Raw genomic sequence first — 12,099 nt, 5'->3', positions numbered from 1 at the left:
TGCCACTGGGTGTGGCCCAAAACACACACACACACACAAAGAAAAAAAAAAAGAAAATATTTCCTTAAAAAATATTTGGAGGGCCCGGAGAGATAGCACAGCGGCGTTTGCCTTGCAAGCAGCCGATCCAGGACCTAAGGTGGTTGGTTCGAATCCCGGTGTCCCATATGGTCCCCCCCCCCCCCCCCCCCCCCCCCCCCGTGCCTGCCAGGAGCTATTTCTGAGCAGACAGCCAGGAGTAATCCCTGAGCAACGCCGGGTGTGGCCCCAAAACAAAAACAAACCAAAAAAAAAAAATTGGGGGCTGGAGAGATAGCATGGAGGGTAAGGCGTTTGCCTTTCATGCAGAAGGTCATCAGTTCGGATCCTGTCCAGGAACAGGAACGATTTCTGAGCATAGAGCCAGGAGTAACCCCTGAGCGATGCCGAGTGTGACCCAAAAACAAACAAACAAACGAACAAAATTCCTTTGAAAAATTCAGATCATCTGAAAACTTCCTGGGTAGAAATGAATAACTAAGGCAAATGTTTTTTGATCAATGAAAAAAATTTTTATTATTTATCTTAGTTCAGGTAGCACAGTTACAATAGTGTTAGTGTTTATGGTATTGATTTATGAAGATAATTAAAATTATAGGTCTGGGATGCTCAGCAGGTTGTGGTCAACTGAGTTTGACCCCCGCATCATCCCAGGTGGCACTGCTGTTTGTGATCCGCAGCACATGTTCATGATCTCTGGCATACCACAACTAGCAGGAAATGCCATACCCTGACCAGCATGACAGTTAAATGTATACAAAACATGGCCAGTAGGCAGCAAAAGGCAAGAGAAGAGGAAACATTTTTTTTCTTTTCTTTCCTTTTTGTTGGCCCAAACTCAGTTATGCTCCTGGCAAGGTCAAGGTTTGAGGTATAAGGTATTAGGGACTGAAACTTAATGGGTTGGCCATGTGTAAGGCAAGTATATTACCTGTATACTATCTCTCTGGCTCTGGAAGGGTCCATTTGTAGAATTACTAAATTCATGGGAAACAGACTGTTCTCAGTGCATTAAAAGTGAGATTAAACTCAGGATTTTTTCCTAGAAAAATCTTCAATTGTTCAAACACAATTATATCTTCTAAGAAAATTAAACAGAGGGGCAGGAGTGATAGCACAACAGTAGGGCATTTCCCTTGTACTCGGCTGATCTAGAACGGACCCGGGTTCAATTCTTGGCATCATATTTGGTCCGCTGAGCCTGCCAGGAGCGGTTTCTGAGTGCAGAGAAAGGAGTAACCCTCAGCACTGCTGGGTGTGGCCCAAAAACAAAGAACAACAATAACAATAAAATTAACTGGACTATAGTGTGCTTTTTTTTTTTAACCCCATCCTACACAGTTTAAGCACAAGTTGTTTGGGGTCTGGGGATATTATTCAGTGGCAGAACACTGCCATGCACATATTAGGCCTTGACTTTAATACCCAGCACCACACATAAAATACAACATACAATTTATTTTTTATGTACATATCAAAAACATATGAATTGGAGATGGAGTGATAGCACAGTAGTAAGGCGTTTGCCTTGCAAGCTGCCAACTGGGAAGGACCCGGGTTCAATTCCTGGCATCCCATATGGTTCCCCCCAAGCCTGCCAAGAGTAATTTCTGAGTGCAAAGCCAGGAGTAACCAAAAACAAAACAAAACAAAAATCCAAAAACATGTGTCTTGACCACTGTGTAAGAAAAGTAAAATCCTGGGTGTCCGATGTCTGATGTCTCAAACTATTCTTTTTTCTTTCTTTCATTTTTTTTTTTTTTTGGTTTTGGGCCACACCAGATGACGCTCGCTCAAGGGTTATTCCTGGCTATGCACTCAGAAATTGCCCCTGGCTTGGGGAACCATATGGGATGGCGGGGATTGAACCGCTGTCCGTCCAAGGTTAGTGCATGCAAGGCAAATGCCCTACTACCTGCACCACCGCTCTGGCCCCTATTCTTTTTCTTTCAAATTGTAGTTAAGGTGAGCTCGAAGGCTGTGCAGCTTCCTGGACTTCTCTTAGGTGGGATTCTCTGGAGAGCAGGTTTGGGGCTTGAATTCCACTGAAAAGGTGAAATGCTGTCACATCTTAGAATTAGCACATGTGGAATCATACTTGCCATGTAAAGAATTTTTAAACATTTGAATATTTGAATAACACAGATGACGCTTGCCTAATTTTTTCACTTCTTTTTTTTTTTTTTTAGTTTTTGGGCCACACCCGGCGGTGCTCAGGGGTTACTCCTGGCTGTCTGCTCAGAAATAGCTCCTGGCAGGCACGGGGGACCACACGGGACACCGGGATTCGAACCAACCACCTTTGGTCCTGGATCGGCTGCTTGCAAGGCAAACGCAGCTGTGCTATCTCTCCAGGCCCGATTTTTTTCACTTCTAAGAGTCATGCTTTAAATATAAAAATGTCCATTTGGAAAATTTCCACAAATCAACTGACACAGTAAGACTGATATTATAGTATCTTCTATTAAGGAGACAAAGTAATCTTCATAGACTCTCTTTTTGATGTTTTCTTCTTTGGTATCTTAAATGTCAATGATGACAAAAACTTCTGGTTTTTCTTCATTGTAGACCTGCATTGCTGAGTATGTTATTGCCTTAACTTCAGTTCCCTAAAGTAGGGGTTACAGAAAAGAGAAAGAATAAAAGAACAGCAATATAAGCCTCATAACTCTAAAGCAACTGACAGGAGATAAAAATTTTAACATTTTTCTAAAAACACCCAAAAAAACAAAAACCTTTTTTGAAATAGTGAGCATTTGGATTCCATTATATATTGCTAGAATGAAATATGACACACCTTGGGCACAGGAGAAAGCAATGGACCTGACACTCATCCTGGCCACATTTCCATCTGGGTACAGAAGTGCTTTTGGCATTGCTAAGTTCCTTCCAATTCTGGAAAAAAAGCTATTATAATTCTACATACCACAAAATGCAACTATTAATGCTAGCCTAACAGTAAAAGATGCCCAACCATCTCACAGAAGGATTTACATAGCAATCACCGGAGCTTTGTTCCCTTCTGCCATACTCACTTCTCAAAAACCAAATCAAATTTGACATTCTGCCTAAGGCACCACACACCATGCTAATTGGTGTTGCCTTGAAAGGGTCCTTAGCCCTAACCTGTCATGCCACAACATCCCCTAATTTCACTGCCTCATTGAGACACTTAAATTTATCAACTCCACCTATAGCACCCCTCCTTCCACCTATATCATCCCTCTCTCAAAGCTGCATCCAAGAGAAAATAAGGGCAACTGGTAAGAAATGATTCATCTACCTCCATCAAACCTGCAATCCCATTACACTTGGACTACAGTACATAGACTTCCCTGTAGGACTGACCCTACTCTGCAGAAGGTTGCCTGCGCTTCTACCCTCAATCCATCCCCTCTTTAGCAACTTAAGATTTTTGCTTTGCAATCACTCAAAACATTTTTCCTCCTTTTTTTTAAAAATATGGAACGCTTCACGAATTTGCATGTCATCCTTGTGCAGGGGCCATGCTAATCTTCTCTGTATCGTTCCAATTTTAGTATATGTGCTGCCTAAGTGAGCACACATTTTTCCTCTTTAATCACCCAAAACATTTACACTAATTTGCAAATTTTTAACTAATTGATAATCATTTTTCCTTTCCTTTTCTTTCTTTTTTTGTCATACCAGAAGGTTCTTCCAGGTTCAGTGCTCAAAGGTTGCTTCTGAAGGTGTTCAGGGACCACTTATATGGTGATAGGGATCAAACCCAGACATCCTACAACTCAGCAGGTACTTCATTTTGTTGCACTGTCTCCCTACCCCCAATTCAGAATCTTACCATATGAGTAATATTCACATTTGAGTAATATTCAGTATTTGACTTCTAGGGAATCCTGGTCCTTATGGCACCCACCCCCATTCTCTCCCTTTTTAGATCCTTTTCCAAACGTAAAGCTGCAAAACCCAGTATCGTTTACTATAGTCTCGTATTTATACATTCTCCTGTTTAATCCTGTGTTTACTATAGTCTCGTATTTATACATCCTCCTGTGTAATACAGCCCCTGTATTCATTCAGGGGCTGGAGTGGTGGCGCAAGCAGTAGGGCACTTGCCTTACATGCGCTAACCTAGGATGGACAGTGGTTCAATCCCCTGATGTCCCAGATGGCTCCCCCAAACCAGGACTGACTTCTGAACACATAGCCAGGAGTAACCCCTGAGTGTCACCGGGTGTGGCCCAAAGAGAAAAAATTAGTATTCATTCAGTGACAACTCCAGCATTTGTATTTCTAGGCACAAAGTTCTAGAATCCATAAACAAATGCTTGTAACTCCATTTAGAGACCAAAAATAGAGTTTTATATTACTTGGACTACAAACTTCTTTTGTTTTTGGAACACTCAGCAGTGCTCATGGGTTCTGCACTCAGGAATCTTTGTTTTTTTTTTTTGTTTGTTGTTTTCGGGGGGGCCCATACCCAGTGATGCTCAGGGGTTACTCCTGGCTATGCGCTCAGATATCACCTCTGGCTTGGGGGGCCATCTGGGATAACAGGGGATCAAACTGTGGTCCATCCTAGGTTAGTTAGCCGCATGCAAGACAAACACCCTATCACTTGCACCACTGTGCCCCCTCTTTTTTTTAATTAAAAATGTTTTGGGGGGCCTGAGTGATAGTACAGCGGTAGGGCATTTGCCTTGCAATCTGCTGATCTGAGACAGGCCCAGGTTTGATTCCCAGCATCCCATATGTTCCCCTGGGCCTGCCATGAGCAAATTCTGAGCAAAGAGCCAAGAGTAACAACCCCTGAGCACCACTGGGGGTGGCCCAAAAAAAAAAATTTTTTTTTCAGGGGTCGGAGAGATAACACAGCAATAGGGCATTTGCTTGCATGTGGCCAACCCAGAGGGACCTGGTTTGATTCCTAGCATCCCATATGGTCCCCCAGCCTGCCAGGGCGATTTCTGAGTGTAGAGCCAGGAGTGTGGCCCAAAAACCAACCAAATCAATCAATACAGTTTAAAAATAATTTTTTGAGTTAAATAACTGTGATTTACAAAGTTACTAACAGTTGGGTTTTAGGCATATATTCCAATACCAATCCTATCAGTGTCAGTTCCTATTGCAATATTCTCATACTCAGTTATCCTTACCCCCACCCTGCCTTCGACAGGCACATTACAAAGTTCGGTAGTTGCAGCTTAGATCTCATGTTTTCAGTGTTGTTGGAGTCTCTGCTTTGGATTACAGCTATCCCACTCTCCAATGTCACCAAAATAATTAAAGCCTTGACAACTTTCCCCCATTATTGCTTTTTCTCATCTTCTTACCCACCTTGATTTCTTTTCTCTGTCTTTCTCTCTAAGCACTGAGATTAAAAGTGATCTAGGCATTCCACATCCAGTTAGTCTTTATCTAACACTCTGGAATCATTCTGGCAGGATTGGGGAACAATATGGGATGCCAGAGATCAAACCTGGGTTGGCCACATGCCAGGTAAACATGTATTTACCTTGTACTGTCACTCTAGCCTGAGACTTATCTTTTTCCAATTTGTACCCAACCTGTCCTCCCCCACCCCCGCACTGATTTTTTTTAATATATTTTTTATTTAAGTAACATGATCATAGTTGGGTTACAATCACAAACAGAACACCCCCCTTCACCAGTGTAACATTCCCCCCTCCCCTCTTCCCATACCCTACCTGTATTCGAGACAGGCATTCTACTACAGTTATTTGTTTTTAAGTTCAGTAAATTGTATTTTTTTTTCCTTAAAAGATAAGAGTAAAAAAATATAGTAAAGGTGTGATAGTGGCAATTGCCGTTGTTTGCATAGGTCCAGAAAAATGGGGAAAATGGAAAAAAATCCTTGACCTGATTACAAAAAGGCCTCACCCCAGAAGTTTATTGCCATAAGACCAACTCTGGGCCTGCAATGATTTTTATAAATACTTCTTTTCCTGAGGCTCCTATTCCTTCTTTTTTTTTTTTTTTTTTTGGTTTTTGGGCCACACTCAGCAGTGCTCAGGGGTTACTCCTGGCTCTGTGCTTAGAAATCACTCCTGGCAGGCTTGGGGTCCCATATGAGATGCCGGGGATTGAACCCAGGTCTGTCCAAACACCCAACAGTTCAAATGCCCTACTGCTGTGTTGTCACTCCAGCTCCACTTTTATTTCATTCTGTTGAGTTAAAGACACTGGAAGCAACTAGGATTTCTCAAAATCATTTTCAACTTAAGTCTCCACATTTAAGACCCATCAGTCTAAAATAACCACAAGGTAGGGCAAACTACAAATCATAAATCAAATCTGGCTTACCACCTGTTTTTGTACAGTCTTAGAGGCTAAAAACGTTCTTTCCATTTCCAAATGATTTGGGGAATGGAATAAAAAAAATGTATCTTGTGGGGCCGGAGCAATAACACAGAAAGTCAGATATTTGTCTTGCACATGGCCAACCCAGGTTCAGTCCTCAGCATCCCACAGGGTCCCCCAAGCCAGCCAGGAGTAATTTCTGACCGCAGAGCTGAGTACCCTTAGTACCGCCGGGTAGGACTCAAAACAAAACAAAAAAGTATCTTGAGACATTTGAAAATAACTCGAAACTTTTTTTTTTTTTTTTTTTTTGGTTTTTGGGTCACACCCGGCAGTGCTCAGGGGTTACTCCTGTTACTCCTGGCTCTACACTCAGAAATCACTCCTGGCAGGCTCAGGGGACCATGTAGGATGCCAGGATTCGAACCACTGTGCTTCTGCATGCAAGGCAAATGCTCTACCTCCATGCTATATCTCTGGCCCCTGCATTTATGTTGTAACAGATGAGTAGCTGTTCTTCCTTTGCACTCAGCTCCCAAAGCTTAGCTCTTTAAAAAAAAAAAAAGGCCTACTCCTATTGTCAACAAATTTGATCAGTACAGAGTGCAGTCATTCTGGTTGTCAAATATAAAGCCTGGTGTGCACTTTCAAAACATGCACTTTGCCTTTCCCTTGATAGCTCAGTTGGTAGAAAAAAAGGCTGCAGGTATAGGTGTAGTTATGGGAGCCACCTGCCCAGGACCTTTGGAGAGAGCAGATTTTTTGAAGGCAAAAGAGCTTTTGGGGGAGGACCACACCTAAGAGTGCTCAGGGCTACTTCTGGTGAGTTCAGGCCATACAGGATGCCAGGGATAAAATCCAGGTCACCCTACCTGTTGTACAATAGATCCGGGCTTAAGGCAAAGGAATTTAAAATCTGTAGCAAACCTGACTCTTAGAACTCTAGTATTCCTAGTATTAATATCTAATCCACCAAGTTAGGCAGATTGATAAAATTAGTCTTCAAAGTGGAATGTCTAGACAGCAGAAAGCCTGAGAAAACCTGATCATTTTACAATGATGTTAGGATTAGTTAGTTAGGTCTTGTCACATACAGAAACTTTATGGCAAGGACATATAAAATGTTTACTGTGGCTGGATTTTAAAACATACCTGAGGATGCTTCGATAATGAAAATTCTTCTCCCCACCTTGAGAAGGAAAATTAAAACATGATTAAGATTTACCTTCTTGTTCTATTCTTTCATATGTACATTTTTTCCTTTTTGGGCCACATCTGGATGTTCTCAAAGCTTACTCCTGGCTCTGTACTTAGGCTCCAGGAACCTCATGGGGCACTAGGGATTAAACCCAAGTCGGCTGTACGTGAAGCAAGTACTATACCCACTATACTATTGACCCAGTTGTCCTTCTCACATGTTTTTTGTTTTTGTTTTTGTTTTTGGGCCACACCCAGTAACGCTCAGGAATTACTCCTGGCTATGAGCTCAGAAGTTGCTCCTGGCTTGGGGGACCATATGGGACACCGGGGGATCGAACCGTGGTCCGTCCAAGGCTAGCGCAGGCAAGGCAGGCACCTTACCTTTAGCGCCACCACCCGGCCCCCTTCTCACATGTTTTTTTTTTTTTTTTTTTTTTTGGTTTTTGGGCCACACCCGGTGACGCTCAGGGGTTACTCCTGGCTATGCGCTCAGAAGTCGCTCCTGGCTTGGGGGACCATATGGGACGCCGGGGAATCGAACCGCGGTCCGTCTCCTAGGCTAGCGCAGGTAAGGCAGGCACCTTACCTCCAGCGCCACCGCCCGGCCCCCTTCTCACATGTTTTAAAGTAAGTTTATCATGGCCAGAATAGAGATTAAAGGCACTTGCTTTGCATGTGGCTGACCCTACCTTGATCTTAGGCACCACCATATAGTCCTCTGAGCACTGCCAGGAATAACTCCTGAGCACAGAGCAAGAGGCAGGAATAATTGTTGAGCATCTTCAGGTCTGACCAGTTGCCTCCCCCCACATCAACAACAACAATAAGCCTTATAAGCATGATAGAAAACTAGAAAGTCAGAGGAGCTGGGAAAGGAAGAGTTAAAATATAATTGAGTAGGGGCCGGAGAGATAGCATGAAGGTAAGACGTTTGCCTTTCATGCAGGAGGTCATCAGTTCAAATCCCGGCACCCCATATGGTCCCCCGTGCCTGCCAGGAGCAATTTCTGAGCCTGGAGCCAGGAATAACCCCTGAGCACTGACAGGTGTGACCCAAAAACCACAAAAAAAAATATTTTATATATATTTGAGTAAATGCAAAAATCTGAGTAATACAGGGGCTGGAGAGATAGCATGGAGGTAAGGCATTTGCCTTTCGTGCAGAAGGTCATTGGTTCGAATCCCGGCATCCCATATAGCTCTCTGAGCCTGCCAGGAGCGATCTCTGAGTGTGGAGCCAGGAGTAACCCCTGAGCACTGCCGGGTGTGACCCAAAAAACAAACAAACAAACAAACAAAAAAAAAAAACCAAAAAAAAAAAAAAAAAAAAAAAGGAAATCTGAGTAATACCAAAGCCAATCAGAGTAGGATTTGCAAACTGAAAGGAAAAGTATAACTGGTAAACAATTGGAACTTCTTTTAAAAAATTGTGAGAATAGGCCGGAGAAATAGCATGGAGGTAAGGTGTTTGCCTTTCATGCAGAAGGACGGTAGTTCAAATCCCGGCATCTCATATGGTCCCCTGTGCCAGCCAGGGGTGATTTCTGAGCACAGAGCCAGGAGTAACCCCTGAGCCCTGCCGGGTGTGACCCAAAAAACAAAAACAAACAAACAAACAAAAAAAGTGGTAAAATGTGAGAATGTACTAGAAAGATGCATCAGTATTTCCCATAAACCAGTATAGATTTTATGGTAATATCTGGGCCAGCTAGCAACCATATATATCTATATATTCCATTTGTGTGTTACCTTTTTTTTTTGAATAAAAAAAAATTTATTATTTTTGGTTTTTGGGCCACACCCAGTGACGCTCAGGGGTTACTCCTGGCTACATGCTCAGAAATCGCTCCTGGCTTGGGGGACCATATGGGACGCCAGAGGACTGAACTGCGGTTCGTCCTAGGTTAGCACATGTAGGGCAAACGCCCTACCGCCTGCACCACCACTCGGGCCCCTGATCAAAATCAATTTTATCATCAACTTTGTTCTGACAAGATACTGGTTTAATGTGTTTTCCACACCTTCCTTTACTACTCCCAATGCTGAGGTGAGGCCTGCTTCCACGAATTTCACAAATCTTATTTTGTAAATCCCTACTGGATTCAACTTGTTTTGACTTGTTTGTCTTCCTGTCCACAGAATCTGGCAAATACAACCTAAACACTTCCACGACGTGCCACTGAAGAGAATTCCAAAACTTACCCGATTGACCGTAATTTGAAATTCTCTTGATCGATACTAAGCACTTTTACTTCCTAAAGAGGAAAAGAGATGTTTTCATTAAAAAATATTAATAGATCACCTACCAAATCACTTCTATGTTTTTACGTTTTCTAGAATCAATAGCATATAGCTCTGAGGTAAAAAAAAATTAAATGTTTAATAGAATAAGAACTATATATATTGGGGCCCAAGAGCTAGTACAGTGGGTAAGGCACTTGTATTGCTCATACCCAACCCATTGATTCCTGGCACTGCATTATGTGGGACCCTGGAAACCCACTAGGAATGATCCCTGAGTGCAGAATCAGGAGTAAAATTTGAGCATAGCCAGGTGTGGCCCAAAAAACAAGGGGAGAAGGGGGAGATAGATTAAAAAAAAATGTTGGAGGAAGAGCTTTTTTTTTTTTTTTTTTATTTTGGGGCATACCTGGTTCTGTGCTCAGGAGCTATGTTAGACAGAACAGGGGACCATATGTTATGCAAGTATTTAAATCAATCTCTAAGCATAGCCAGTTGCTAAGCAAGCACGTCCATACTATCTCTTGGAAACATGTTTGTTGTATTTTTGCTTTTGTTTGATTTTGCCAAATGTGAAACTTGTGAGGATGATGGTCCATCATAGGTCTGCATTTTGTGCAAAAGTATGTGTTTTAGCCCATTAAGTTTTCTCTCTGGGAGATAGTATTTAAAGAAATTACATTAAAGTATATATATATATATATATATATATATATATATATATATATATATATACTTTAAATATATACTTATATATATAAAATAAATAAATAAAAAGTATAAATATATACTTTTATATATATATATATATATATATATATATATATATATATATATATATATATATACTTTAAATATATACTTTTTTTGTGTGTGGTTTTTGGGTCACACCCGGCAGTGCTCAGGGATTATTCCTGGCTCCAGGCTCAGAAATTGTTCCTGGCAGGCACGGGGGACCATATGGGACGCCGGGATTCGAACCGATGACCTCCTGCATGAAAGGCAAACACCTCCATGCTATCTCTCCAGCCCCTTAAATATATACTTTAAATATATATACTTTAAATATATATATTCAAATAAGTTATTCCTGGAAAATGTACAAACTAAAACCACTAATCAGAATAATTTCCCTAACCAAAAGAAAAAAAGGGGGGAACAGAGGGGTGGCACAGCAGTGGGTGTTTGCCTTGCACATGGCTGACCTAGGATGGACTGCAGTTTGTTCCCCAGTGTCCCAGGTGGTTCCCCAATTTCTGAGTGCGTAGTTAGGAGTAACCCCTGAGCATCACCGGTGTGGCCCAAAAACTAAAAAAAAAAAAAAAAAAAAAAGAATAATTTCCTATAAGATAGAGGGTGATTTTAATTACCATTAATTATTTTTTTCAGTCTTTTCTTTGGGGGTGGGGGATTCTTGGACACATTTGGCAGTGATCAGGAGCTCCTGGCTCTATGCTTAGAGGTTAATCTTGAGATCACTTCCCAGGGCACTAAATGTGATACCAGGGACAGAACCAAATCAATAGTACATTTCTTTTCTTTTTTTTTTTTTTTTTGGTTTTTTGGGCCACACCCATTTGATGCTCAGGGGTTACTCCTGGCTAAGACTCAGAAATTGCCCCTGGCTTGGGGGGACCATATGGGACGCCGGGGGGATCGAACTGCGGTACTGATCCTTGGCTAGCACTTGCAAGGCAGACACCTTACCTCTAGCGCCACCTCGCTGGCCCCAATAGTACATTTCTTAACTGCTCTACTAGGCTCTCTGTTTCCAACAATCATCATTTAAATACAACATGTGTGAATGTGTATGCACACACATATATGTCCACACAAATATAAATATAAATATATATTTATATATATATATAAACATGCTTCTTATACATATATACAAGCTCTGGGTAACCAAAAAGTGCCTATGGTTATTATTGCTTCTATAAGCCATTATCACCTTACATATCCACAGGCTTTATTTATTTATCATAAAGTCCGTTTTTCTTTTTTTTTTTTTTTTTTTTGGTTTTTGGGCCACACCCGTTTGACGCTCAGGGGTTACTCCTGGCTATGTGCTCAGAAATCGCCCCTGGCATGGGGGGACCATATGGGACGCCGGGGGATCGAACCGCGGTCCTTCCTTGGCTAGCGCTTGCAAGGCAGACACCTTACCTCCAGCGCCACCTACCCGGCCCCATAAAGTCCGTTTTTCAAGACAAATTAAGAGACCAGGGATGTGGCTCAAGTGAAAGAACAAATGCTTAGTACATACCAAGTTCTATGTTTGATCCTTGGCACTAAATCCCTCTCCTCTAAGTCCTC

The 12,099-nt window shown here is 42.0% G+C and overlaps 1 protein-coding gene and 1 non-coding gene across 3 annotated transcripts in view; both read right to left on the bottom strand.

Moving 5' to 3' along the window:
* The window catches only part of ZBTB8OS (zinc finger and BTB domain containing 8 opposite strand), a 47,769-nt gene that overhangs the window by 17,956 nt on the left and 17,714 nt on the right, over positions 1-12,099 (bottom strand). The window contains exons 5-7 of one of the 2 annotated variants that reach the window (XM_049775145.1): positions 9,742-9,794; positions 7,492-7,528; positions 2,407-2,648 (exon numbers count right to left, since the gene is read on the bottom strand). In XM_049775145.1, the coding sequence (XP_049631102.1) occupies positions 2,562-2,648; positions 7,492-7,528; positions 9,742-9,794 (177 nt within the window). In that variant the 3' untranslated portion in view covers positions 2,407-2,561. Of the gene's footprint in view, positions 1-2,406; positions 2,649-7,491; positions 7,529-9,741; positions 9,795-12,099 lie in introns of those variants that run through there. The other variant, XR_007496751.1, reaches the window with a different exon arrangement.
* On the bottom strand, positions 3,496-3,602 carry LOC126012854 (U6 spliceosomal RNA). The gene has a single exon (XR_007497206.1). It is a non-coding gene; the product is annotated as a U6 spliceosomal RNA (small nuclear RNA).

Source organism: Suncus etruscus, chromosome 6, assembly GCF_024139225.1.
Source record: "Suncus etruscus isolate mSunEtr1 chromosome 6, mSunEtr1.pri.cur, whole genome shotgun sequence".
Classification (NCBI taxonomy): Eukaryota; Metazoa; Chordata; class Mammalia; order Eulipotyphla; family Soricidae; genus Suncus; species Suncus etruscus.
This window is presented reverse-complemented; position numbering and strand designations above follow the sequence as displayed.